Source organism: Phaeodactylum tricornutum, chromosome 3 (assembly GCF_000150955.2).
Source record: "Phaeodactylum tricornutum CCAP 1055/1 chromosome 3, complete sequence".
Taxonomy (NCBI): Eukaryota; Bacillariophyta; class Bacillariophyceae; order Surirellales; family Neidiaceae; genus Phaeodactylum; species Phaeodactylum tricornutum.
Window position 1 is genome coordinate 220,397 of NC_011671.1, and position 24,623 is coordinate 245,019.

Below are 24,623 nucleotides of genomic sequence, written 5' to 3' on the forward strand. Positions count from 1 at the left end.
AAACTTCTGACACAAGAGACAATGAACATCAACGTGTGTAAAAAGTTAATGGAGAATGAAACAAAAAGCGCATTCATGCTGTCTTTCTGCATGCTACTAACATTTAGGCAATACAGTTTCACATTTTGCTTTCTTAAAAGACAATTCCAACAATGGAAACGGTTTCAACATTGCTTTAAAAGCCTAATACAAATAAAACATAGATACGACACGATGAAAAGAGTAAGGCGAGTCTCGTATGATTGGTGGTCATTTCTCTCGGTTTGATTTCCCGCAAAAAAGAAGGAACTCGGAACAAGCAATACATTCTGACTGTGAGAATCATTTATGTTACGGTGACTACCTATATTTCCGCTCGGGCAGTCCGAGGCAGTTTGCGGGGTCATCACACCGTCTGTCCAACACCACATCGTGAGTCTCAGCGTCGCACAGTTTCTCACAGTCCATAAGAATCACAACATCACGAAGCGTAACAGAATCTCGACAGACAAACTCAAAGTATCGCACTGCGACCTCAAGGATTTGATCCCTCCACAGTCATCTACGACGCTTTCTGAATCACAGGTAAGAACGCTTCGAATGCGGTGCTTTTGGGCTGATTGATTGTCATGGTCATTCTGTATGCTGTCGTTACGCGCGGAGTTTCGCTCCGCACGAACTTCGTGTGTCTGGTTTGGAAATTCGGCGCGCTCCACACGAACAAAGCAATTCGAGTCGGAACTTGACGTTTTGTGTCGTGTGCGATTTGAATTGGACAGCGATTCGCGAGCGGTTCTGAAAAGCCAATGAATGATGTTTCCTTCGTCATTGTGCGTCAGTGTCTGTCGGCCCTCCTTGAACCACGAATCTTGTGACGGAATCTCGCCGTTGACTCTGTGTCTTAATTGGAGTGTGTCATCGACCCACTCCGGGAGAGGTCCTATATGTATGCGGAGTGGTGAAGCAATGCGATGTCTGCGACAGCAAAAAGCGACATTTTGCGTTATGGAAGATAGACCCGACTGATCCCCAATCGTCATCCGTCAGCCAACACTTTCTCAGCCGCTCATTGGTTTGTTGATGGGGGGGGTCGGTCCTCTGTGCTTCTCTCGGGTCTTCGGGAAGTGTCAAATCAAACCACGCGAAATAGCGAGGCCTGTTTATTCTTATCGCGTCTTCAACATCAAGTTGTATACATTTCAGTTACTTACATTACTCTGTCCATTCACTGTCAATGCCTTTTTCTGCAATATACCTTGAGCAGGCTTTCTTTGAACAATCCTCGGCATGATCATGGCTAGCTCTACGCTGACTGCCAGTCTATCCCCTGCACCAACGATGGACCACCAGGACATGGATGCAGTGAGCGCATTGCTCGGAGTGTCACCGTCGCGCACGAACGGCTTGCTACGCGGAAGCACATGGACATCGTCTAGTACGGTGCCAGAACCGACATCACATGGGTTCTCATTCGCACCCGCACGTATCGTAAGCTTGGACGAGCCATCCTCTTCGCCTTACATGACTGCTTCTGGTAGTCATGATTCGGGTCGGTCTCCTGAATCTGTGACTCTGCAAACAAGACCTCGCTCCAATTCGGCTGGACTAGATGCTTTGGCCTTGTTGGCATCCAAGGAACAAGCCAAATACGAAAACACAAAGCTCCAGAAAGAAGAGCAACCTTCCTCGTTTGAAAGTTTCATTCTTTCCGCTTCGCCCTCGTCTTCGAGCGACGACGATGACTCGGAATCTATGCCGCCACCGGCGCCGCGCGGACGTAGACGAAGTGCATCGAATCCGGAGGGAATGGAGAAGTGGGACTCATTGAGCGTGGGACGCAATCAACACAGGAACAATTCTTGTCGTCGTCATTTTATGCTACCAGATTACGTCCTAGCTGAGGAACTGGCAGAAGCAAGTGCCGCTATAGAAGCGCACGGTCGCAAACCACCGAGGACCATCCCTGAACACGCTGAATATGAAGAAGATCCAGCGGACAATTTTAGTATCAGCCAAGACGAGGAAATAGAAGAGAATTTAACGCCAGCAGAATTGCTTCGCCGAGCACGATCTCGGCTTTTGGAGGATTTGAGCGAGGGAAACATTAGCGGAGACAAAGGGGTTGTCACGCTACCGCATTCGCTTCCGAAATACAAGGAGGTAAGTGCCACACTGTTGTGTTCTCATAAACGCGTTTTCCTCGATATCCCGCAACGACTAAAGTATTCCTTCTCATACATTTCGTCAGTTTTACAACAATGGTCGCATCGGAATCTACACACCTAACGAACGAGCAGCGGTAATTGACCGATACAAGGACAAACGCTGCCGCCGCGTTTGGAATAAGAAGATTCGCTACGGTTGCCGTAAAAATTTAGCAGACCGCCGGTTGCGCGTGAAGGGGCGATTCGTGAAACGTTGCGAACAAGAGCAGCTTGCTAAGCTGCTAAAGCTACAGGCGGAGGAACAGGAAAGCAACGTTGCGCTCAGTGAGGACGATGTAGCTACCAATGGGGACGAAGACATGCCAGATGTTAACGACCCCGAAGCTGGTTTTGATCCCACGGACGATCAACCTTATCGTCGTGTCCGTCGCCATACGATTACCTAATTTTTGAGATGAAGAAAAGAGAAGCTATCATGCATTTTACATAGCGCGCTAACCTTGAAAGCAGCGTCTTGGTACTATTGACTCCTCTGCTAACCTTAATAGTTACTTACAATTAACTGTAAGACTTTTTAAGTCAGTCCCAATGCTATCACTCCAATCATAGATGATTTGGTAGCCCAACCAAGCTACCCTACCTTCGAGTCTGGTTCGGAAGGCTCCAACTTTTACTGATATTGATACAATCGGAGGAGAATACTCTCATTGTAGAATAGGAAAATACCGAGGTCGTTGTGGTCCTCCCGGTTCGGGTTAGTCGTGTTCTTCATGCGTACGCAGAAGCAGTCGAAAATTCTTACCCAAACTTAGGACCGTTTGTAGATACACCTACTTTAAACTTCATAGAGTTTGAATATGAAATACGTGTTCCGCGAGTGAAAGTCCTCTCGCGGTGAGAGGAAAGCGTCCAACAGCACAGAGCAGGACTTGACATTTGCTCTCGCATCCAAGTGCTAGACGATTTTCAGCCACGCGGCTCGGAAATTAGACGGCACTGGAAGATTGCCCGGAGGTAACCACGGTCCTTGTCTCAAAGTCCCCTTTTTCTCTGCAGAGGTCCCTCACGAAAGGTAGGTTTTGCCAAAGGTAAAGGTATATCTGCAACGCACTAAACTAAAAATTGCGGCGAACATTCTAGGTTCCGATGCGAGGGCTATCCAGTTTATATGTTAGTTACGTATTCTAAATTCGTGTTTCCGCAGAACGTCTCTCCAAAACGCGCCCCTGTGATAGCACCTAGTATTGTTTTCCGGACGGATCGTCGCGGTCCACTCCCGCATTCATTTCTTCTTCTTACCACCTTCTTCCTTGGTGGTGGCCTTGATGACGCCGACGGCAACGGTCTGACGCATATCACGAACGGCGAAACGACCGAGCGGGGGGAAATCGGTAAAGCTCTCCACGCACAATGGCTTGGTAGGCTCGAGATCGACAATGCAGGCGTCTCCGGTCTTGACGAACTTGGGGTTCTGTTCCAAAACCTTTCCACTGCGGCGATCCATCTTTTCCTTGATGAGGGCGAATTTGCAGGCAACGTGGGCGGTGTGGCAATCCAAGACGGGAGAGTATCCGTTGGAGATCTGACCGGGGTGGTTCATGACAATGACCTGGGCCTCGAAGGAAGAAACACCCGAGGCGGGGCTAGCCTTGGAGTCGGAAGCGACGAAACCACGGCGCAGATCCTTGACGGCCACGTTTTTGACGTTGAAACCAACATTATCACCGGGGACTGCTTCGGGGAGGGACTCGTGGTGCATTTCGACGGACTTGATTTCGGCAATGATACCCGAGGGGGCAAACATGGCGTGAATACCGGGCTTGATAACGCCGGTCTCGACACGGCCGACCGGGACTGTTCCGATTCCACCAATCTTGTAGACATCCTGAAGGGGGAGACGAAGAGCCTTGTCGGTGGGACGTTTGGGCGGGGTGACACTGTCGAGGGCTTCGAGCAGGTAAGGTCCCTTGTACCAGGGCATGTTGGTGGACTTCTCCACCATGTTGTCGCCCTCCCATCCGGAGATGGGGACAAAGGGGATCTTCATCGGCTTGTAACCAACCTTCTTGAGGTAGGCGGAGACTTCGTTCTTGATTTCGGTGTAGCGGTCTTCGGCGTACTTGACGGTCTTGTCGTCCATCTTGTTCATGGCGACAATCATCTGCTTGACTCCCAGCGTGTAGGCGAGAAGCGCGTGTTCGCGGGTCTGTCCGTCCTTGGAGATTCCGGCTTCGAATCCACCCTGGGACGAGTCAATGACGAGGACCGCCACATCGGCCTGCGAAGTTCCGGTGATCATGTTCTTGATGAAATCACGGTGTCCGGGCGCGTCAATGACGGTAAAGGAGTATTTGGGCGACTCGAACTTCCAGAGCGCAATGTCAATGGTAATTCCACGTTCACGTTCGGCCTTGAGGTTATCGAGGACCCAGGCATACTTGAAGGATCCCTTGCCGAGTTCGGCGGCTTCCTTTTCGAACTTTTCAATGGTACGCTTATCGATACCTCCACACTTGTAGATCAAATGACCAGTAGTGGTGGATTTGCCTGTACATCAATCGCAAGGAAATAAGGCAACGGTGAGTGTCTCCCGTGACGTATCACGAAAGCCGCATGGACGTGGACGACCGTAGGTACCGAGCATAGTACTCTCGAAGCTGAACGGCGCATTCGGCAGGCAGGCAGTCAAAAGGAACCTCGATCCGTGGACATGGGTGATAGCAGACTTATTCTCTCAACAGTAAAACCAATTCCAATCGCCTTGTGTGTGCGTGCATGTGTCCAACGGGAGAATGACCCTTTCTCTTTCCGTATCTATTCTCTCACTACTTACCGGCATCGACGTGTCCAATGACGACCAAACTAATGTGAACCTTTTCCTTTCCCATGATTACGTGATATTATACGATACAATATTATGATACGATCCGATGGAAGTTTCTCTACTAGACGAGAGAGTGAACAACGCGAGTGGGCCCCGGAATGCAACTATGACGCTGCGGACTCCTCTCGCTGCTTGGGGGGGACCGCCCGCCCGTACGCGAAGCGAGAGCACCGAAACGATTCGCGGTCGTTGTGTTACATGGGCTGTGTTTCTGTGAATTCCTTGGTACTGCTCGTTTCCGAACGGCAAACAACTCATCGGTCCAGAGCCACACGTTGTCGACACGTGGGACTACCAGACGGTACACGAACGATGGTTGTACGGTGGTATCGAAGACTCACTGTAAAATAGAAAACAACGTACGGAATCGTTGGGTTTCGTTTGGACAGTAAATCGCATCCAGAGTCACGGAATTCGGGACTCGTCTGATGGGCAAGAATTGAATCGTGGAGACGACGAAATGCGGCACCCGAACTCGGACGCCAACGGTTCTCGTGTCTCACGAACTGTCTGTCACTGCGAACGAGCGAGCGAGCAAGCGACACCGAAACCACCATGAACCTCCCAAACAACACCCGACCTCGGGGAGCTTCTATTCGTTTCGGTGGGTATCTCTGGCACCCTACATCTCATTCGTATGGTATAAAACAAAAGCACCATGAAAGACTCGGGCAAACCGCCCCCGTATCGTCGTTCAGGACCACACAATAATGAGGAGGAGGAGGAAGGGGGCAACCGAGAGGACGATCGGAAACCTCCGGCACGGGAAATCAGTATACACACCACACCGAGTACGACAACACATCGCGACAATGCCGAGTGTGACTCTTCCGTGGACGATTCCGCGCTCACACCTGCTTACGCCGCCATACCGACGCGTATGCATACGTCGGCGTCGACACCGCAACCCCTGTTGCTGGCTTCCACGCCCGGGGAATCCCCCGACACGGACGACCGCAAGCAGCGGCCATTGCACAGTTCCGACTTTCACAAACCCATCCGTAACAACAACAACAGCGTGGACACGGAGTCCTCTACACCGTTACGGAGTCGCACTTGGCTCAATCACGAACTGTATTTCTGGTCCGGTGCCTCGTTGCTCTCCGTGCTGCAATTGCTGTACCTTTGCTTGCCGCTTACCGCCTTGTGGACTCTCTTGGTCTTGGTAATTTCCACCCTGCTCTTTGCGTGGACGGCACTCCAACGCTTGCGTCTGGAATACCGGGAACGCATCACGCAACACGGATTGGCTGCCTACCTTCCCGAGTCCCTCTCCCACACGCTCACGTCCCAAACCCTGCACGAGTACCTCACGGACGACTCGTTCGGGTTGGAATACCGACACTTGCTGCTCTACTTTATGCCCGGTCTCTCCAATGAACAGATTGAACAATACGTTGATCAGTTGCCGCCGCGTCATCGGGAGGAATTGCGACGACACGGGATGGGATACTTTTTCGGTGACGGCTTTATGCGACTCTTGATGGGCGAGCACGCCTACCAGACACGTCAGCAACAACAACAACAAGGCGCAGCCGCACCCACCAGCTTCTCCGATTTCCCAACAACTCTATCGGTAGCCACCACACCAACGGAAGCAACGGATACCTCCCGTCGTCGACTATCGTACCAACGAGACGATTCCACTGCGTCTTCGAACAGTGACTTGGGTCTGCAAATTTCCACCGGCGATTTGGCGGGGGGTCATATGAACGACGCGCAAGCCTGGAGCATGGCTCAGTGGTTGGGTGTGCGATCCCCGTCTTCGACGATGACACCACCTACGCGCAGCAATACGACCAGTACGACCCGTGGGGAGGCGACGACCGCAACCGGTACAACAAGTTCCCCCGCTGCCATCCTAGACGAATCCAATCCCGAGGATGACGACCGCCGTTTGCGGCGCGAGTATGCGGACGAAGAACGCATCCTGACGGATGCCTTTTGGGACGCCTACCGTTCCTTGTACGCGTCCGTATGGACTCCAACGGTACAGACTGTGAGAGAAAGGATTACACAGCCTGTTACGAATATGGTCGTACGCATTGGACTCGGTGCGTTGACGCTTTCGAGTGGGATTGGCGTTGTCGGCTACTGGCAAGGCGTGTACGCGCTCCCCTTTCGCCAAACCTTTCCCAGTAGCAGACACCATGGGTCGGCTCGTAATCACGATAGTCTTGGACTCGCCTTAGTGCAAACGCCGTGGGATCGCCTACAGTTTCCATCGTCCGAGTCGTTGTGGACAACCGCCGTGATGGGTGGCGCTTCGGCGGGAGTAGTCCTGTTTGCTCGTGCATATTGGTCGATCGGGCGGAACACCGAGTCGACAGCGCGAAAGGGCGCGGGTAGCGAAAACGAGCCGAAACAACAACGTGAAAATTAAAAAGACCACATCGTTCACGTGTTTATCACGGAACTAGTTAGATTCAAGCTCAGTTTTGATTTGAGTTTTCTAGATTTATTTGAAAAGAGGCATGCCTTGCAGGTTCGTTTATACGTTTTGTGCATATACTCGAGTCGGATCTAGGCCTACGACAATGGTGGTTGCTCTTCGTGAACACCGGACTGTTCGGTATTGACGCTCATTAGTCGATTTAATTGAAGCCGTTGTATTTCCATGTGCACTTCGGACGCTGCTTGGACCAAAAGTTGCCATTCCTTTGCCACCTTTTCGCGTTGATGGAGAAGGAGTTCGGCCATAAAAGTAGGATCCAGTAGTGCCGTATTCCCATCACTAACGCTTCGGAGAAGGGGAGGCGCTTCCAGCAATTCGGCCAAAAAATCGGCGGCGCGGTGGTACCGCTGTCCGCCGGTAAAGTGCGTGTCGAGTCTCTGTTCGTAAAAGCCGCATAAATAATCGTTCGTGACCTTGGTGACGCCCGTTTGGCGGGCAGGATCGTTTAGCACGCGGTGCACGGCTTCTTGCGTCGCCAACAGTACAAGCAAATCAAAGTTGCCCTGTCGAAGAGGCGAGGGTGCGTAGTCCGAGGTCGGGTCGGGATGGAGTTCCAAAAAGACCAGGTTGGTGCCACTAGTGTAGTTCCCGACAATGTCGCGATCGTTGTCTGCGGCGGAAGGGGTACGGCGGGACGCTCGCAAGGATTCCCAGTATGCCTCGAGCGTATGTCCGCCCATGGTGGCTACCACGTCCAGATCGCGCGCAAATTCCTGGGCAATCTGCTGGCGTACCGCAAGCATCCGCACACACAAACGTCCCGGATTAATCTCCATATCGTAGGTCTGAATGTGTTTCGATTCCGACTCGACCGTGTAGATTACGGTGGGTTGTTTCAGTAGCTCTTTAAAGTAAATATCCCAGGTTGGAAAGCGCGTCACATTCATGGCGGCCAAGCCGTGGTAGGATAAGAGTTGCGAACTGGAGGATCCGCTCTGTAGATGACTGGTGTACGTGGAGGAACGACCCGAATGTAGTGCGGGCTGGGTAAAGTTTTCGACCCAGAGGACGGTTTGAGGATCGCGCAACGATTTCACTAGAAACAAAAAGCTCTGAATCGTGCGTTGGTTCAAAAAGGTCTCAAAGTCGTTGGACAAGTGCCATTGTGGAACGCGCGGGGTGCCGTTACCGTCGGCGGACGCGTATTGACGTGTAGCAGGGGATGCACGACGCGAGCCTCGCGAAGCAAAGCCATTCGCCAGAGGTAACAGACAGAGGAAAACAATGGTTTGATTCGCCGGTAACGGCTTCATGGTGGTGTACCCGCCGCGAAGCACAACTTATAGTCAACTCTTTCAGTTTGTGATTCCTGCCATGGTCTTGCTCGGAAACAAGGATCTTGGATTTCGCGTCACCGAAGATACACGACGACACGATAGTGACTTGCAGTAGACCGACCTTTCTTAGCTGAGTCAAACGGTAACGTTATATTTGAAATGATCAAACGCAAAAAGGCCGTAAAGATTGACTCTGAAGCGTATGTGATTGCACACTCGGTCCCTTATTTTTTCCTCCGAAAACGACGCACTCATGCGAATTCATTTTCACATCAGATCGTCACGACAAACAAATTTGTTTCGGTAAACTCTACCAGCAGCTCGGTGTCCACCATGTTATCCAATACTTTCCGCCTTCGCCCTTCCATAGTATTGTTTGGCGACTCCATTACGGAACAAGCCTTTGGCGTGGATGGCAACGTGGGGTGGGCCTCGTTGTTGGCCGCCGCGTACAGTCGACGCGCCGACGTTCTCAATCGGGGCTTTTCCGGCTACAACACGTCCCACGCCGTGGAGCTCTTACCGCGTGTCTTTACGGGACCGCTTGATTCGCCACCGCTCTTTGCGACCGTCTTTTTCGGAGCCAACGACGCGGCGTTGCCCGGAGAACCGCAACACGTACCTCCGGACGACTACGAACGCAACATCGAAACCATTGTAGCGCATTTGCGACGCAGTCTCTTACCTGTTCGTGCGGGTGAACACCGTACACCGAAGAATCCTATTGGATCAGAATCTACAGCAACAGCAAACGTTTCTAGCCCGGCGGTACCAATTGTCATTTTAGTGACTCCTCCACCGGTTTTGGAATCGGCCTGGGCCGACTTTTTGCAGACCCGGGCGGATACCACAGGGGAGACCCGGGGGTCCGACCGGGACAACACAACCACTCGCCTATATGGCGAACGCTTGCAACGAGTTGGAATCAAGTTATCATGCCCTGTGCTGGATTGTTGGAACTTGTTAGGTGGTGATTCCGAGGACCGTGGTCGATATCTGTCGGACGGGTTGCACCTGAATCCGGCCGGAAATCGAGCCGTCTTTCAGGGGCTCATGAACTTGCTCGCAAGGGAGCATCCTGAAGTACTTCCCATGCAGGATGGGGATGGAAAGTGCGGAACAGAGGGGATTCCAGTGGAAGAGGCCTTGTGGAAAGAGCTCTGCTCAGGGTAGCGCCTAGACTTAGTGATCGCAGTTACAAGTGATCATGCCGTAGCACTATTTATTTGAAAAGGGAAGATGTTTCGCGGAGGTATTGAAAAATTGTTTTCCTCAATAAGTACAAGGATGATGCATAGTGCAGTCGAAGAATTTGTGTAATTTTCAATAAGTGTATCTATGAGTGTAATCCATTTGGGGGATAGAATTCACCGGTATAGACTTGTGAACCGTCTGTCTTTCAGCTGGTGGCCGTCTGTGGTGAAAGGGAACGAGGGGAGCCAATTGGGAAGATTTCTCATATAAAATGCCTTTCTGATCCTGATTCCATTGTGTATACCGGCAGGAAAGATCGTCCATACTAGACCTGCTTTTTCAAAGTCATCGACTGCAAAGTGCCACGTCCTTCTTGCGTTTGTCAATTGACTACTCAAGGCGCTCAACAGATGAGCAGAACTTGGAACGTGAACATGCAAAGCACACGACGAGGCTTTCACACATCCTTCGTTTTCCTAGTTGGTTTAAGGGCGTGTCTCCTTTCGTCGTTACGCAGCACAATTCTGGTACAAGGACTTCTTCTAGTAGTACCAGATGCGATGCATCGGAGAAAGAGCTGGTCTCATTCACACAGGGCAGTGGTAATACGGAGTATTTTGCAGTTGGAAAGACTGTCCTTCCGATTTCCAAAAATCTCGAACACCGTAATCAAGTTATCGGCTGATTCCGGTGACTCCTATGCATCAACTGTTACTGCCAGTTCGAACGACGAAACAAAAGCCTCTGTTCCCAGTTTGCTGCCGTCGCTGACAGAGAGTGTGTCTTCGCCGATGAAAATCTCATCATCGGAACAAGCAGCCAACGACATGAGTTTTAACCCGACGATAGTAGGGCCATCGTCGACATCAGTACAAACAATGCTGACCGCGGAAACGAAGCGAGTCTTAATTGAAGAGTCGGGATACCGACGTAGAGATGTGGAACGCATGCGGGTAGAGCTAGCCGGTCCAATTATTGAACAACGCATACGCTCACCTCCAGGCAACAAGGAGATGCCGGAAGCTTGGTTGGACCCGGATCTTCCTATCGCTTCCACACCCAGCAATGACCGAATGCTTCAACAACTGCAATCGGAAAGTAGATTTCCTCTCAAATTTCCCTTGCTGGGAATCAGTGCCATTTTGTTCGGTAAGGGTCTGTCTGATGCGCTGATTACTCTTATCAAAGTAAATCAAGGTTTCCCCGGTGCTACTCTCACAAAAGTCTTTGTCGGAGGAATTCCCGTCTTGGCGATTGATGCACTTTGTGTTCTGGCGGGAGCCAGCCTGGGGGCATGGGCATGGACGGCTATGCGGGATGCTCCTCCGAAGTGACAAACGTTGTCACGCGACTGTGCATGTTTAATCGTTGGTTGCGCTGTCATCTTTTTGTGCTCGCCTGCTAATCATCGGCTTAAAGACTGCTTGTAGAGCGAAACAGACACGCTAACGAGATTGGCGATGGTTCCAGGACCAATCAGTTCCCTTAATAACGCCCCAAGTCGGACTGAACCGACGCTTAGTTGGCTGGCTGCTGAGGTGGCATTTTACTCTAGACCATCAAGTGGCGATCTACGAGTTACAGAGTACAGCTCATGGTTCACACGTAACACTTAAAACTATCGTATAACTGACATACGTGCACTACATTCATTCATGCATTCGATGCAGCTCGGCCTCGCGTTGTCTTTGCGAACATTGGCAATGTTTCTACGCCTCTGCAAGGCCGCAGGCTTCGGCAAAGGTGCGGTTGCTTGCAGCCGTTTGGATCGGCTGCGGGTAGTTGTACAAGGTATGGCATTCACAAGGAATTGGTCGATTGTCATTGCCACAAGTGTAGAGAATTTCGCAGAGGGATCGGGTGGAATCGTGGCACCCGATAAAGTCTGCAAAATCTGCTTCACAGCGAATCGACTGGTAGTTTTGGGCAGGATCGTCAATCATCGGTACAACATCACGTTCCGGAATTATGTTGAACGTTTTGCTGTTTAACTGTTCAGCAGAGACTTGAGGATCAAATGATTTGCGAGAAAGCATGGCGTTTGGGCCTGACAGGGCTACTGCCGGTACACCAGCAATGGCACCCGTGATGATTGACAGACCGCCGCCAAGGGAGTGACCAGTTACGGCTACACCACTATAAACGTCCGATTGGTTCTGTAAAAATTGGACGAACCGTGTCGTATCCTTGTAGAACGATACTCTTTCGATACTTTCGCTCTCAATACTTGTAATAATATTGATGAGACTGTCCATAATTGGTGTCCATATCTACCATGCACGTGTGCGCAGGTCAGCGACAAACTGGAGAAAAGAAGTAAATGGCACGAAACTGCTGATAACTTACCTCTCCGAAAGGGAGTAATTCTCGAAGAAATTGCATCAAAGCTGCTGAGCTCCATAATTGTGCATCCGTGAGCATATCCCAGTTGTTTTGCGTCCCTCGAATGGAAACAATAGCAAAGTCAGCTGAGCTAGGGAAGGTGAATAGCTTGAAGGACACGGCCGACGAAACACCAGTCCTATTTCGGTATTCTGCGACGACAGTGTCTTGCAAGATCGCCCCCTCACTGAACCACTGCGCGATAGCTTCGGAAGCAACCTGGTCACCGCTGTAAGCGAGACCTGCCAAGAATGTGTAGTCCGCCTAAAATGAAGAGTAATATGATGAATTTCACGATGCTAAAGAAGTATCAGGGGCAACAAACAGTCGTACCATGGTGTTCAACGGAGTTTGATCAACAGCAGCGCTTGTCAAAGCACAAGTCGGGTACCGCAAAGAGTCCTTTTGCTGATAGACAAATTCGTTGCTGGGCAAGTATGTATTGCCGACGCCAGCAACGGCGGCCGTGGTTTCTTGGTTTGTACCGACGGCACCAACAAAAAGCGCCAAGACAACAAAACCAAAGGTTCCCAATACAGACATCCACGCACCCCGCGAACGTCCTACTGTAATGTTTCCAACAATTTCGTTCAGTCGTGATTGATTTTGCCAGCGTTCTTCGTCGGTATTCCCGTCTACCAAATCGAGGTGACCCGTTTCTTCCAACACAACAGCCGCGCTGATATAGTACCGGACTCCCGAAATACCGGCAACAATTACAAACAGAGATGCCAAAGTCCAGTTGCCTACACTATAAAGTGACGCCAGTGGCCAAACGAGCATCAGCATAACTTCGATGGCAAACATGAGAAAGCAGAGACGGTCCGTGGCAACATTGATGCGATACTGTTCATGGACGAGAAAAATACCCTTGCTCGCCGCCATGCCATCCTCTTCTTTCTCTTCATCGTCCGATTCGTCAGAGTCCTTGGCTTGTGATCGCGCAAAGACGAGCCGCTGAGTCGCACGGTAGAGTCGGAACGTCGAAACGAAACTCGGGTAACAGACAAGCACACCAGCGGCTAAAATCAAGGTTGTAAAAGCGCCGCCCAGTTCCAAATAAATCAAGGCCGAAAATAGCACGAAGAACATGAGAAATGTTCCCAAGAGAGAGCAAATAAAAGACGCCTTCATCTGTGCGCGGGTTACGGCTCCAGGACCCTTGACAATGGCAATGTAACGAGAGTCTCTGGGGCGGCAAAACACCTTTTCGAGATTCCATGTATACGACGTTAAGTATGGACGCACATCACGCGCATCGTCTATGGTAAAAAAGCGTTCCGGTTGGTCGAGTTCCTTGTAGAAGCCCAAGTCAGACCAGATTTTCCATTCCGTAGCCTTGCTTCGAAGGCCAATTTTTTCCACCATGGTTCCATCCACTTGCAACTTACGGGTTGACAAGGAATCGGTAAACTCCGCGTCTCGAATTGATCCCATGCTCAAGTACGTGACACTTTTGCGACCGCTGTAGACAGCTCGTTGTCGCGAACGGATACTACGATACACAACGTGCCAAAAGTCATCGTTGTCGTCGTCACGCAAATTCCTGGTCACTTCCCAACAGGCTCGTAGTTCGTACCAAATGACGTTGCCTGCGAAAATGACGTAAAACGCCAAGACAGAGGCAAACCAGAACAATGAGGTAATCTCCCACCAGCTGTCCGAGCCACTGAGAAGGCTGCAGCACAGAATGAAAATTGGAGCACCTAAAAAGAAGGTAAAGAAAATCCATTCCACTGCCACCGGACTGAGTTTGCGAAAAGTAAAGTTGCGAATCAAGGGGTGTCCCCGAAATGTGTCTTGGATGTAGGCCCCAGCAATCACCAACGCCGAAGACAAACCATAGACAAAAGGAATGATACTGAAAATAACTCCCATTGCGGCTCCCCAATTGGCTTCCTGTTTGGATGTCGCTCCCACCTCAATTGCCAGATCCAGCACAAGGAACAATAGGACTTGCAGACAAAAGACAAAGAGAAAGCCCGTCCAAAAGGCCGTAACAGTAGCATAGGTAGCCCGCAAAAATCGCACCCCTTCCGAAGTATCGTGAATACGACGAATTGATATCTCCCGCTGTTCGGTATTCCTGTTGACGGTTTCTTCCAGCACGTACTGTGCATCCCCGCCCTGGATTACTCTCGCGGCGCCTTGCGTTTGGCGATAGCGGACAGTACTGGAGGCGATGGGGAGCGTAAAATGGTCCCGCAAGGTACAGACGGTGGGAGCACTAGCGAGTCTCTTCATGCGATCCGTCGGTGCATTGACGAGTTCGACAGAGTGTGGCATTTTCTCCGATCCGTCTTCGGGCACCCCGTGAGTGGGAGGTTTCGCGGCTGTCTCCGTAGCTTCTTCCACGTCCGACTCTGGCACGTTGTGGTGGGGAACGAACGAGGCGAAGTTGACGCCCTTGGTGTTCGAGTTGCTGACCATGGTAGAGAGACCCTCTTCCTGCAATGGATGCGGAAACCGGAGAGGAAAGCTTGTTATGCGTCGGAAAGACGGCGATTTGTTTTGATATTGCCTGTTCGGAAGCAAGCACAGCCGGGAGCAGGAATGAAAGCTTAGGAGAGGGAATACAAGGTTGAGAAGATACATCTCGGAATTTAAAATATTAGCGAAGATTCTTCCGTTGCGAGCAACTCTGTTGAAAAGTGTCTACCTACGCGGTACTCACAACGGATCTATTGTTAACAGATTGGTGCCGCGGTTGCTTTTAATGTGACCGGGGAGTAAACCAGCTAATTTTTATAGTCAATGTAACTGTAGATCGTCTACTACTAGCATCCAGCAACATTCCAATCAATGGACGGAACGACGTCCGAACTGAAGTGACATGTGAAACCACTTCAGGAATTTTTCAAACGTATGACGACAGTGAACATGGATACTATTTTGACGCAGGAACGCACGCTTGGTTTTGTTTTTGGACTCTTGCGTGTCAGAACAAACTATCAAACCCGACGACGACAAGCTACCATACCTCTCCAAACAAAGAAGAGATTGTTGCTACAGGGCTCGCCGCGAGGAAGCAGAGATTACACTTTTCCATCGGAGCACTCTCGCAATCACTGAGCAACAAGAATGTGGTATTGGATGCCAGTATGGACCGGTATGCTGCTGTGGGTACTCGCGTTAGCGACCGCGTTTACTCCTCCTCGAGTGTGCTCGCTCCTCCGATCCGTCGACTCTGCCACAACGACTCAATTATCCGCCGACACTACGCAGCTCGAGCAAGTTCTGAATACTGAGTACCCATCCTTTACCAAACTACTCTTGCAGAAAAACGCGGCAATTTGGAAAGCGCTGGCCGACGGCGAGTCCTACACCATTTTTGCCCCCACCGAGGACGCCATGGCCGCACACGGCGACAAGCGCCGTCTCCAGCTAGCGGATGACCGGAACCGCGAAACTGCGGAGCAGATGGCGTCGTTCCACGTGGTCAACGAACTCGTGACGGCCGATGAATTATTCGCGTCGGCGGGTGTGGTGACGCTCGGTGGAGTTATCGATGTCGGACGCAGTGTTCAAGGTGGATTCTTCGGCATTGGCGGAAAGGAGGACGGTGGGGTAACAGTGCAGGGCGCTAGAGTACTGCGTACCATTCCGATAGGAAACGATGGCATTCTGCACGAAATGGACAGCATGGTCAGTCCGGAGTTGTTGTGGAGGTACTGCGATCAATTGCGTATTCCCGGGTCCAAGTAGAAAAGATGCTACTAACGAAGCACTCTGACCTTACACGTTGTATTGAAGCTGCCGTACGAGGTAAATTTGCAGCATGTGGCAAATTAGGCAAATGACGCACTAACAGTAAGCTAAATCTCTTCTTTGCATAGCCTGGAAGCTGTGCGCTATCAATTTAAGGTCAAGCAAGTTTATTTTTACTCGAGTTGAGGTCACTTTGTCCTTTTCAAAAATGCGATTTTGATTGAATGTGAGAAGTATGCTGCACCAGAGATTATTCGAGACTCGTTTACATTAGCCCTATATGGCAGCGATTGTCCGTATCGAGCCGAAAATACAGATTCCGAATGTTTGCTAGTGTATCATAGATGCGGTATAAAGGTGTTCCAAAACAAGAGCCAATACTGCCTATCTAGGAGTCAGAATTGAATCAAGCCCATCCTACTCGCAGTTTGGGCTATTCGGATCTTTGGCCACATACGTCTTCGAAGACCCTTACCCCCAAAGCCTGTGGTTTCGGGTAGCCGTACTGTGTGTGGCATTCACATAAAACGGGCCTCGAGCCACTCCCACAAACGTACAACAGCTCGCAAAGCGAACGAGTCTTATCGTGGCAATCAAAAGCACCGACCCGTTCATCACGACACCGAAAATGCTGAAAGTTTTGGGCTAGGTCGTCTACTCGAGGAATCCAGTCTCGATCTGGAACAATATTGAATGTGAAAGAGTCAAGTGCTTCCACTGAAATTTGGGGCTTCAATGCTTTGCGCGTCAGTATAGCATTTGGCCCGGACAATGCCACAGCTGGAACACCAGCCATGGCACCAGTAATAATTGCTAGACCACCACCGAGCGAATGACCTGTGACGGCCACCCCTTCATACTCGTTTGGCTGGCTCTGGAGGAACCTCACAAACCGAGTTGTGTCCTTGTAAAAAGAAATACGTTCGATGCTTTTATCTGCCGCCGAAGCGATGAGAAAAATTAGCTGATCGATAATCGGAGTCCAGATCTTAGGGAAAACAAACAAACAAAGAGTCGTCAGACGCCAGCGTAGCTTGCTTCACAGAAACATTCTAAGCGAACAAAAACACGTACGCCTCCGAAAGGGAGGGAACTCCGTAACACTTAGAGGAGTGCTGCAGAGCTCCACAACTGCGCGTTTTGAAGCAAGTCCCAAGAATTCTGTGTTCCACGAATGGAGACAACTGCGGAGTTGTTGAAGTTTGAAAACGTGATCAGTTGAAAGAGGACAGCCGACGAGACACCAGTGACATTACGAAAGGTGGTCACAACCTCATTGCGCAACTGTGCGTCACCACCAAACCAAACCTCCAGCGCCTCTGCAGATACAACGTCATTGCTGTACGCCAGCATCGAGAGAAATGCATAGTCCACCTACTCGAGTCGAATCAAGAACTAGTGAAGAAAGCCTTTCTCAAGAGGATATCCAAATGGCACGTACCAAGAACTTCAAAGGAGTTTTGCCAAGATCGCTCGTCAGTTCGCAAGAGGGGTACCGTAACGACTCCTTTTGGATGTAACTAAATTCTGCCGAAGGTAAATACGTGTAACCTGTATCACCACCTGCTAAGACTTGATCTTTCTTTGTATTTGCCGCCATGATCAGCACGAATGCAGCAATAAAACCAAAAGTAGCTAGGATGGTTGCCCATGCTTGTCTACTTCGTCCAAAAGAAACGTTTCCAACAATCTCATTCAATCTCGACCTTTTCGTCCAAGATTCTTCGTCACCTTCGCTTCGTATGCCTCGCAAATGCCCAATTTCTTGCAAAAGAACGGTTGCACTGATATAGTACCTTATACCGGAGACACCGGCAATCAAGATGAATAGGCCCACCGAGTGCCAGTTTGAAACCAAAATTAAAGACAGAAGCGGATAGACGAAGAGTAATGAACCTTCGAGAATGAACAATATCCAGGAAGCCTTGTCTGAGGGCTGGAAAAGGCGATACTTTTCTTGTACAAAGTAAATACCTTCACTTTCGCTGTTTGCCAAAGTTGCTTGCCGTTCCCAGCTGTTGAGCTCTTCAGACGATCTACCATTCGTTGCTACTTCCCCGTCAACCTTTGTTCCTTCTTTAAACAAAAGAAGATTTTTAACAGATTTGAAAAACCTGTATGATGAGCGCAAAGCGGACCAGAATAAAAGAAGCCCAACAATCAGAACTAGGAAGATGGCACCCATTGAGAGGCTCCAATAAACAAAGGTCGATATGACAAGGAAAAGAATCAAAAACGTGCCAATAATGGAACAAACAAATGAAGATCGCAATTGTGCTCTCGTGATCGAACCGGGTCCTTTGATGACCGCAATATACCTCGAATTTCGGGGACGGCAAAAAACCTTCTCCAGATTCCAAGTGTCTGCAGTAACGTAAGGACGAATTTCTCTAGAGTCTTCCATGGCATAGATGCGTTTAGGCTGGTCCAACCGCTCGAACCACCCCGTATTCAAGCATTTGCTCCATCTTACAGCTTTCGCTGACAAGTTTTCAGTCTCACTGTAAGATCCTGCTATTTGTCGTTTGCGGCACGACGACCGCTCCTTATACTCCGGATCGAATAATATCCCAGTGCTTAGATATGTGATGGTTTTTTGACCACCGTAGGTAGACGCCTGACGAACCATAATGCAGTACCTTACAACTTTCCAGAACGAATCCGTATCACCTCCTTGGCGACAGCGAGACAACTCAAAGCAAGCCGATAGCTCGTACCAGACGACGTGAACAACAAAAACGACATAAAACACCAAAATCCTTGAGAACCAAAACAGGCTGGCATAATCCCACCACTTGTTGCTACCGGTCAATAGTATCGCACCTGCTACAAGTCCCGGAAGTCCGATAAAGCCCAGAAAGAGCATCCATTCTACAGTGATCGGATTTACTCTCTTTGAGACAAACATTCGGATCAGCGGGTGTCCGCGGTAGTTATCGACGATGTATGCACCAGTAATTGCTAGTGCTGAGGAGAGACCGTAAACAAATGGAACAATACTTAGCAGTGCGCCTGCACCGACACCCCACCGTGCTTCCACTTGTGATTCGGTTATTCCAAGCTCTGCAGCTAAGTCCAACACTTAGAAAATGAACAACTCAATGCAGAAAACGAAGAAAAAACCGCTCCACACTACAGTCACGAGGGCATACACAGCTCTCAGAACCCTTACTCCTTCTGATGTGTCGTGAATGCGTCGAATTGTCAACAAATGATGTCCATTGATTGATTCTGGATTAACAATCTCCTTAAGAATGTATTGAGACGTTCCGCCCTTAATCACCCTGGCACCTCCACGAGAATGACGAAAACGAACTGTGTTCGACGGTGCAGGCAACGAGAAATGATCCCGAAAGTGGCTAACAGCGAGAAAGTCGTTCTGAACATCATCGTGAGGGTCCTCATGGGATATCTCTCCCTGAGGTTCGGCTCCTACTTGACCGGCCGGTTCTCCGAATTCTTCAGGGATTTCTCTGCTGCCAAAAGTGTCCGCATTGAGCTGGTCGTCATCTGCGACAATATGCATCACAGTCTTGAATACCAACACTGACGGCCAGTATTCTCTCAATGGATCGATGACACATACGGTCAGCAATGCTTCCGATTTTTCACTCCCTCTTCGCTGATTCAATGTCAGAGTCTATAAAACCAGGCCTTTTCTACTTCGGCGTGCCCCTTCTACGAGTTTCACCAGATCGTGTAGCTTTGTCAGATAGGAAACCTCTCTCCTTCCAAATCAAGCATATACGGTAGGGTAAATACCGTACAGAAGACAGCGGGCAACAACGGCACGTTTGTTAAACTTCCTAGTAGAATAGTTCTAACTTTCGTAACACTGAGATTTCGCGCTGAAGATTTTCAAGGAATCGTAGCAATAGACGGGGCAGTAAAGCGTCTTCTGCCGAAGCTACAGTAGAGGGGTTGAACTGTTATTCCGAAGCGATGCCCCTTTTAGTCCGTAGATTGGCTAAATTGAAATTTCGCGCTATAGTCTGGCAGCTGCTTGGCAAAATCGACATCCCGCATAGAGTCTTGCAAACTTCAATGAGGACAGTAAAATCCGGTTCACGCAGCTTGACCGTCCAGAATGTTCGGGAAAAAATCTGAGTCGCAACTTGCTTAATGACCGCATCCCGGGTCAGAGCCGTGCAATTTCGTCGCTTGAAATTCACCGAAAAAGTCAGTGGCGCTTCGTGTGATTTCTTCGACGACAATGTCGGTAAGAGACGATCCAAAAGTCCGTCTAACACGAGTCCAATCTCATCGAGCGACGCAAAACAAGTTGCCTGCACGGGAATCATGCGGGTGACGAAGCGTGAACCCGGAATGGCCGCGTTCGACAGCTCGGCCGAGGACAAATCGTGAACCACATTGCGGACAGTCTGCACAGGATCCCAAGGAGGCTGCTCTTGCAGTGCCGTACATGTGGTACTCATACCGTTGCTTTCGTCCAAGCGACGTTTCTTTGATCTGTCTATCGAATGTTCAGAAGTGACACTGGCCTCTGACGGCTCCTGGGTTTTTGGTTTCCTTATGGGTGATATCATGCTGCAATTAGGAAGCGTGCACATCACGAATACAGTCCCCTTGCATCCCGTATCAAAGATTCCAAAAGGTTCGTCGTTTGGATCCTTTTTCGTTTTGAGGGCAATAAGTTCTTCTTCGAGACTCAATTGCTTCGGTTCATTGCTCGGTGTGCTGGGGGCATTGGTTTGGGTATTCCAGTAAAACCGCAAAATTTCAAGACCTTCCCGTCGGCACTTACCTTCTCGCCCTGATTCGCACGTCAGTAAAATCCCTGGTCCGCCTCGTTGAGGATTGTTGGTGTAGTGTTGGCGTCGCTTGTTGGTTTCGCGTGGCCGTTTGTTGTGATTCGAAGAGACGACGGCCGCCGTACTGCTGGGACTACTCATGACACTTCAGTCGTCGAAAAACTGCGTTCAAAGCTGAGTGACTGTATTGAACCGAAGAATCTTATGATGTCTGGGGCACTGGTAATAAGCAAAGATTTTCAATTCGGTTGCTGTGGGGTCTCGCCATGGCCAGGATGAAAGGCCCCGTCGCCCAGAATCACTGGCTGTGACCCCGACTAGTATCTGAGTCAAAATCATTGGAGGGAAATATCTGCACGACATTGCTCCATCAACCAGAAAAAGAGATACGATATTTCTGTTGGGGTCCACCGTAATTTGGTACCTCCGAGCCGACACAACTGACTGTAACTAGCTAGATGGAAAGTTCACACCAAGTAATGTTACTGTGCATTCACAGGAATATCCAGATATCTGCACGTTGACAAACGTATCATGCGCATATATGTCGTCCTCGATCACCGACTACAACGAAGTCGTAACAAGCGGAAAGTCATAATAGTGGATGCTCTTCAGCATGCAACCTAGAGAGAGAACAAAAGCCGCAAAGAAAAGGCTAAAATATTGCCTTCGCCGCGGTTTCTGCGTGGGGCGGGTCCGATGTATACTGATTGTTTAAGTTTTGGCTATGGCGTGTCTTTGCTTCCAACGAATCTATGCGTTGCATCTCCGTTTTGTATTGGAAGCTCCGCTGGATCATCTCCATCGCACACTACAGCGGCCGTTTTTCAGGTGTCCCACCATTCCTTTACAAGTACAGAATGACAAACGTGCCCTTTCCGCGGCTCACTTCATCATGATCAGCGCGAGTGAGCAAATTTTTTTCTTCCTATTCTGCAAGCATGGACCAAACACATTAATGTCGAGCGTGTGCCGAGACTCGATATCGGTCAATCGTACGAGAATACGCGTTATTCACACTCCACGTTCAAGCAGGCTATTCTAGGTCTACCGACAAGTATTTCGACGTAGTCTCGAAAACCACGACACAAACATTACCCAATCGTCTTCCTTGAAGACGTTGTCAAATTGCTGGGTCCTGCCACAAATGGTATGGGCTGGTCAAAGCAGACTTGATTATTTTTCTCCTTTCCCAACACACCCCGAAAGCTGCTCGTACCATCACGGCACAAAAGTCCAAGTCTTTTCTCGAACGATAATTTTTCACATTTTGGAAGCGGAGCTTTTGCTTTCTTCCTAATGATATTTTCAGTGCAAGCCTAGGGCCGTAGTGCGTTTCGCAAAAATGCCTGGTGGTACATGTCGTCTCGTTGGTATGGGATGAATCGTACACAATTAGAACGACCCTAGATGTTTTATGTACGTAGCGTTAATGAATACCATATCATAGAATCAAACGCTTGGTTGCTGGTAGTTCAGTTTTGTGGACGCTCCCAGACAAACCAACGCTGCAGGCAATTCTACTCGGGGCGTTCAGTATTTCCATTGCTGTGCATGCCCGGAAATTTATTGCAAATCGCCGCTCCCACCTTTCGTCGTAAGCTGATACCAAATACCGAGGCGATGCTTACACAGTTTGGTTCTGAATACGCTGCATCTCGTTTCACTTCTTTTGTTCGGGTCGAAAGCTATCGAATATTCTGAAAGAAACTCTTCGAAGGATCTTGTATAGGAACACGCTTGCAATTAGCATCTAGTTTCTCTCACTGAGTCTACAATAAATAAACCTTGCGTCATTGCGGCTGCGCCGAGTCAGCAAAAGAAGGAGAAAGTCGAGGAAAGGCAATGAGCATCTTCGTCCAACGTCTTCTCTCTCTTTTTCGATAGTTTGCGGGTGCTCATCGCAAACGTGTATGTATAGTTTCTTTTTACATGCAAAATTGACCCCTCAAAGAAATTAAACATATAAAAATGAAGACATCCTTTTTCACGATCCTTACAGCTGTGACGACTGTAGCAGCATTCGCTCCTTTAAGTCCAAAGCATCAACGCTTAGCAAGGATTTTCTCTCAAGTCGATGAGGAGACTAAATTGGAAAAGTTTTCCAAAGAAGCGCTAGAAGAAGGAGACGAACGCACGGGCCCAATAGAGAACGCATTGGAAAGGGAGGTCGTGACGAGTGATGCAGTCAATTCTCCACCCGGGATGTCAACCGCTATCCCATTCCTCAAGCGCCCAGAATTTTTGGACGGTTCGATGCCAGGCGACGTTGGCTTTGACCCCTTTGGCTTTGTAGATTCTGAGGCCAGCCTTGTGAGCTTTCGAGAAGCAGAAATTAAGCACGCCCGGCTTGCCATGCTTGTACGTATAGACACTACAAACCAGAGACCGAGTTGTCTGTATGCAATGTCCGACGTGCCTCACTCGCTATATCCGCTTTTTAGGCTGCTGCTGGTTGGCCGTTGTCTGAGCTCTTTGATCGCCAATTTGCATCCTGGTTGGATTTGGATCCGGCCTTGGATGCAACCGATCGCGTACCAAGTATTTTGAACGGTGGACTAGGTAAGATTTCTCCTGTCTACTGGGGCGCCTGTCTAGGTGCTGCTGCTGCGATCGATTTGTACGGACTCCGAAAAAAGCGTAGCGATCCGGATTATTTTCCGGGAAAACTTGGTTTTGACCCGTTGGGATTGTATCCGTCTACCACTACTGGAAAACGGCGCATGGAGCTAGCGGAAATCAAAAACGGACGGCTCGCTATGATCGCCATCACTGGCTTTGCTTTTCAAGAATTCGTGCAACAGTACGCCGTCGTGGACCAAACTCCTCTTTTGTTTAAACCCGTTTCGGATGTTGTTGAAACGTACGGAAGTATTGGCGGTTATGGAATGTAAGGGTAGTGAGTAGCGCCAAGTAGAGTTGGGAGAGGGACACGGCAGGTGTCGTGTCTACACTGAAGGTCCACACAAGCTGATGCTTACTTCGTGAGCAAAGCCCAATTTAGATAGCGCTATGAATGCCAGATAAATCCAACATTTCATACATATTATGTCTTCTTTTTTTGTCTAGATCTTGAGGTACGTTTCCGCAATAGTGAAGTATGTGAATGAGAGACGTGCACTAGGAAATTTCCCTCAGCTAGGAGCTGATCCTTACAATAAAGCCACAAACGAAAAGGGCTTTGCCTTGAAAAGCTTTGACGTTTACGTAAGCTTTGGAAGTGCTTTCAAGCACCTTTTGCGAGATGTGGGAGCGTAGCGGTCATTGACAGTAGAGACTACCTACATTTCGTTTGACCTCTCGATTTTCGCTGCCGAGTGATCAACACGCGACACAAAGAAGAATGAAGCCAGCGTCGTACGTCAAAACGAAGCATTCACGGTCAACGCTTGTCAAGATATAAGTGAATATGCTTGATATACCTTAAATGTGACGAGGTCAAACGACGTGATTTGGGGATAGCGCTCCGTGGTTCAATTCCATGGCACGTTAATTTTGACAAACGCTGACTGACTGTGAGACTTCAAATTGACTGCGAGCAGGGCGGGTCTTTCCGGTTCTTGCGAGTATGCAGACCTACACCTAACCCTAAAGTTACCTCGTAGCGATACAGCGTTACGTTATAGACAGTCCTCCCTGTCAGCGCCTTCACTGGGGCGTGCCTCATTAAGTCGCAATCCCGGGAAAACAAAAATACGACATTTTGCATTTCGAGCTTTAAATGCCAGTAGTGCGCCAGGCGGGCTTTCCCAACGGACTCTAAAAATGACTGATACATCTAAGTTGAGCGTTGGGTTTTGAAAACGA

General features: G+C 49.5%; 10 protein-coding genes across 10 annotated transcripts; 6 read left to right on the forward strand and 4 right to left on the reverse strand.

Annotated features, from left to right (window-relative positions):
* Positions 1-474: 474 nt before the first annotated feature.
* Positions 475-2,725, forward strand: PHATR_43850 (CCT motif containing protein). Its single transcript, XM_002185983.1, has 3 exons — positions 475-564; positions 1,244-2,139; positions 2,228-2,725. The coding sequence occupies exons 2-3, from the start codon at positions 1,267-1,269 to the stop codon at positions 2,588-2,590; spliced, it is 1,236 nt and encodes a 411-aa protein (XP_002186019.1). The 5' UTR covers positions 475-564; positions 1,244-1,266; the 3' UTR covers positions 2,591-2,725.
* A 560-nt stretch (positions 2,726-3,285) lies between these two features.
* On the reverse strand, positions 3,286-5,207 carry EF-1 (translation elongation factor, EF-1, alpha subunit). Its single transcript, XM_002186267.1, has 2 exons — positions 4,978-5,207; positions 3,286-4,691 (listed from the first exon to the last, which is right to left on the reverse strand). The coding sequence occupies exons 1-2, from the start codon at positions 5,030-5,032 to the stop codon at positions 3,427-3,429; spliced, it is 1,320 nt and encodes a 439-aa protein (XP_002186303.1). The 5' UTR covers positions 5,033-5,207; the 3' UTR covers positions 3,286-3,426.
* A 374-nt stretch (positions 5,208-5,581) lies between these two features.
* PHATR_43852 (predicted protein) lies at positions 5,582-7,493 on the forward strand. The gene has a single exon (XM_002185984.1). It carries the CDS (start codon positions 5,687-5,689, stop codon positions 7,409-7,411), a length of 1,725 nt encoding a protein of 574 aa, XP_002186020.1. The 5' UTR covers positions 5,582-5,686; the 3' UTR covers positions 7,412-7,493.
* A 64-nt stretch (positions 7,494-7,557) lies between these two features.
* Positions 7,558-8,772, reverse strand: PHATR_43853 (predicted protein; the record flags this gene model as incomplete). Its single annotated transcript, XM_002186268.1, has 1 exon — positions 7,558-8,772. Exon 1 carries the CDS (start codon positions 8,734-8,736, stop codon positions 7,558-7,560), a length of 1,179 nt encoding a protein of 392 aa, XP_002186304.1. The 5' UTR covers positions 8,737-8,772.
* Positions 8,773-9,050: 278 nt separating this feature from the next.
* Positions 9,051-9,804, forward strand: PHATR_18481 (predicted protein; the record flags this gene model as incomplete). The annotated part of the gene is made up of 2 exons (XM_002185985.1): positions 9,051-9,436; positions 9,509-9,804. Coding segments are annotated over exons 1-2 (639 nt in total), but the record flags the coding sequence as incomplete, so codon positions are not given.
* Positions 9,805-10,268: 464 nt separating this feature from the next.
* PHATR_43855 (predicted protein) lies at positions 10,269-11,288 on the forward strand (the record flags this gene model as incomplete). Its single annotated transcript, XM_002185986.1, has 1 exon — positions 10,269-11,288. The coding sequence occupies exon 1, from the start codon at positions 10,365-10,367 to the stop codon at positions 11,286-11,288; it is 924 nt and encodes a 307-aa protein (XP_002186022.1). The 5' UTR covers positions 10,269-10,364.
* Positions 11,289-11,550: 262 nt separating this feature from the next.
* PHATR_43856 (predicted protein) lies at positions 11,551-14,806 on the reverse strand. Its single transcript, XM_002186269.1, has 3 exons — positions 12,670-14,806; positions 12,301-12,600; positions 11,551-12,224 (listed from the first exon to the last, which is right to left on the reverse strand). The coding sequence occupies exons 1-3, from the start codon at positions 14,764-14,766 to the stop codon at positions 11,664-11,666; spliced, it is 2,958 nt and encodes a 985-aa protein (XP_002186305.1). The 5' UTR covers positions 14,767-14,806; the 3' UTR covers positions 11,551-11,663.
* Positions 14,807-15,300: 494 nt separating this feature from the next.
* PHATR_43857 (predicted protein) lies at positions 15,301-16,922 on the forward strand. Its single transcript, XM_002185987.1, has 2 exons — positions 15,301-16,101; positions 16,173-16,922. The coding sequence occupies exon 1, from the start codon at positions 15,418-15,420 to the stop codon at positions 16,039-16,041; it is 624 nt and encodes a 207-aa protein (XP_002186023.1). The 5' UTR covers positions 15,301-15,417; the 3' UTR covers positions 16,042-16,101; positions 16,173-16,922.
* A 3,051-nt stretch (positions 16,923-19,973) lies between these two features.
* Positions 19,974-21,043, reverse strand: PHATR_43859 (predicted protein; the record flags this gene model as incomplete). The annotated part of the gene is made up of 1 exon (XM_002186270.1): positions 19,974-21,043. The coding sequence occupies exon 1, from the start codon at positions 20,955-20,957 to the stop codon at positions 19,974-19,976; it is 984 nt and encodes a 327-aa protein (XP_002186306.1). The 5' UTR covers positions 20,958-21,043.
* A 1,560-nt stretch (positions 21,044-22,603) lies between these two features.
* Positions 22,604-23,710, forward strand: Lhcr9 (fucoxanthin chlorophyll a/c protein, lhcr type; the record flags this gene model as incomplete). The annotated part of the gene is made up of 2 exons (XM_002185988.1): positions 22,604-23,177; positions 23,261-23,710. Exons 1-2 carry the CDS (start codon positions 22,788-22,790, stop codon positions 23,708-23,710), a joined length of 840 nt encoding a protein of 279 aa, XP_002186024.1. The 5' UTR covers positions 22,604-22,787.
* Positions 23,711-24,623: the final 913 nt, after the last annotated feature.

Excerpts from the sequence above, each read along its gene's own strand:
- PHATR_43850 (XM_002185983.1), top strand. The coding sequence starts at position 1,267 with ATGATCATGGCTAGCTCTACGCTGACTGCCAGTCTATCCCCTGCACCA. Across the intron at positions 2,140-2,227 it reads CGCTTCCGAAATACAAGGAG|TTTTACAACAATGGTCGCAT; the intron begins GTAAGTGCCACA and ends ACATTTCGTCAG.
- EF-1 (XM_002186267.1), bottom strand. The coding sequence starts at position 5,032 with ATGGGAAAGGAAAAGGTTCACATTAGTTTGGTCGTCATTGGACACGTC. Across the intron at positions 4,692-4,977 it reads CATTGGACACGTCGATGCCG|GCAAATCCACCACTACTGGT; the intron begins GTAAGTAGTGAG and ends ATTGATGTACAG.
- PHATR_43852 (XM_002185984.1), top strand. The coding sequence starts at position 5,687 with ATGAAAGACTCGGGCAAACCGCCCCCGTATCGTCGTTCAGGACCACAC.
- PHATR_43856 (XM_002186269.1), bottom strand. The coding sequence starts at position 14,766 with ATGGTCAGCAACTCGAACACCAAGGGCGTCAACTTCGCCTCGTTCGTT. Across the intron at positions 12,601-12,669 it reads AAACTCCGTTGAACACCATG|GCGGACTACACATTCTTGGC; the intron begins GTACGACTGTTT and ends TCTTCATTTTAG. Across the intron at positions 12,225-12,300 it reads AATTACTCCCTTTCGGAGAG|ATATGGACACCAATTATGGA; the intron begins GTAAGTTATCAG and ends CGTGCATGGTAG.
- PHATR_43857 (XM_002185987.1), top strand. The coding sequence starts at position 15,418 with ATGTGGTATTGGATGCCAGTATGGACCGGTATGCTGCTGTGGGTACTC.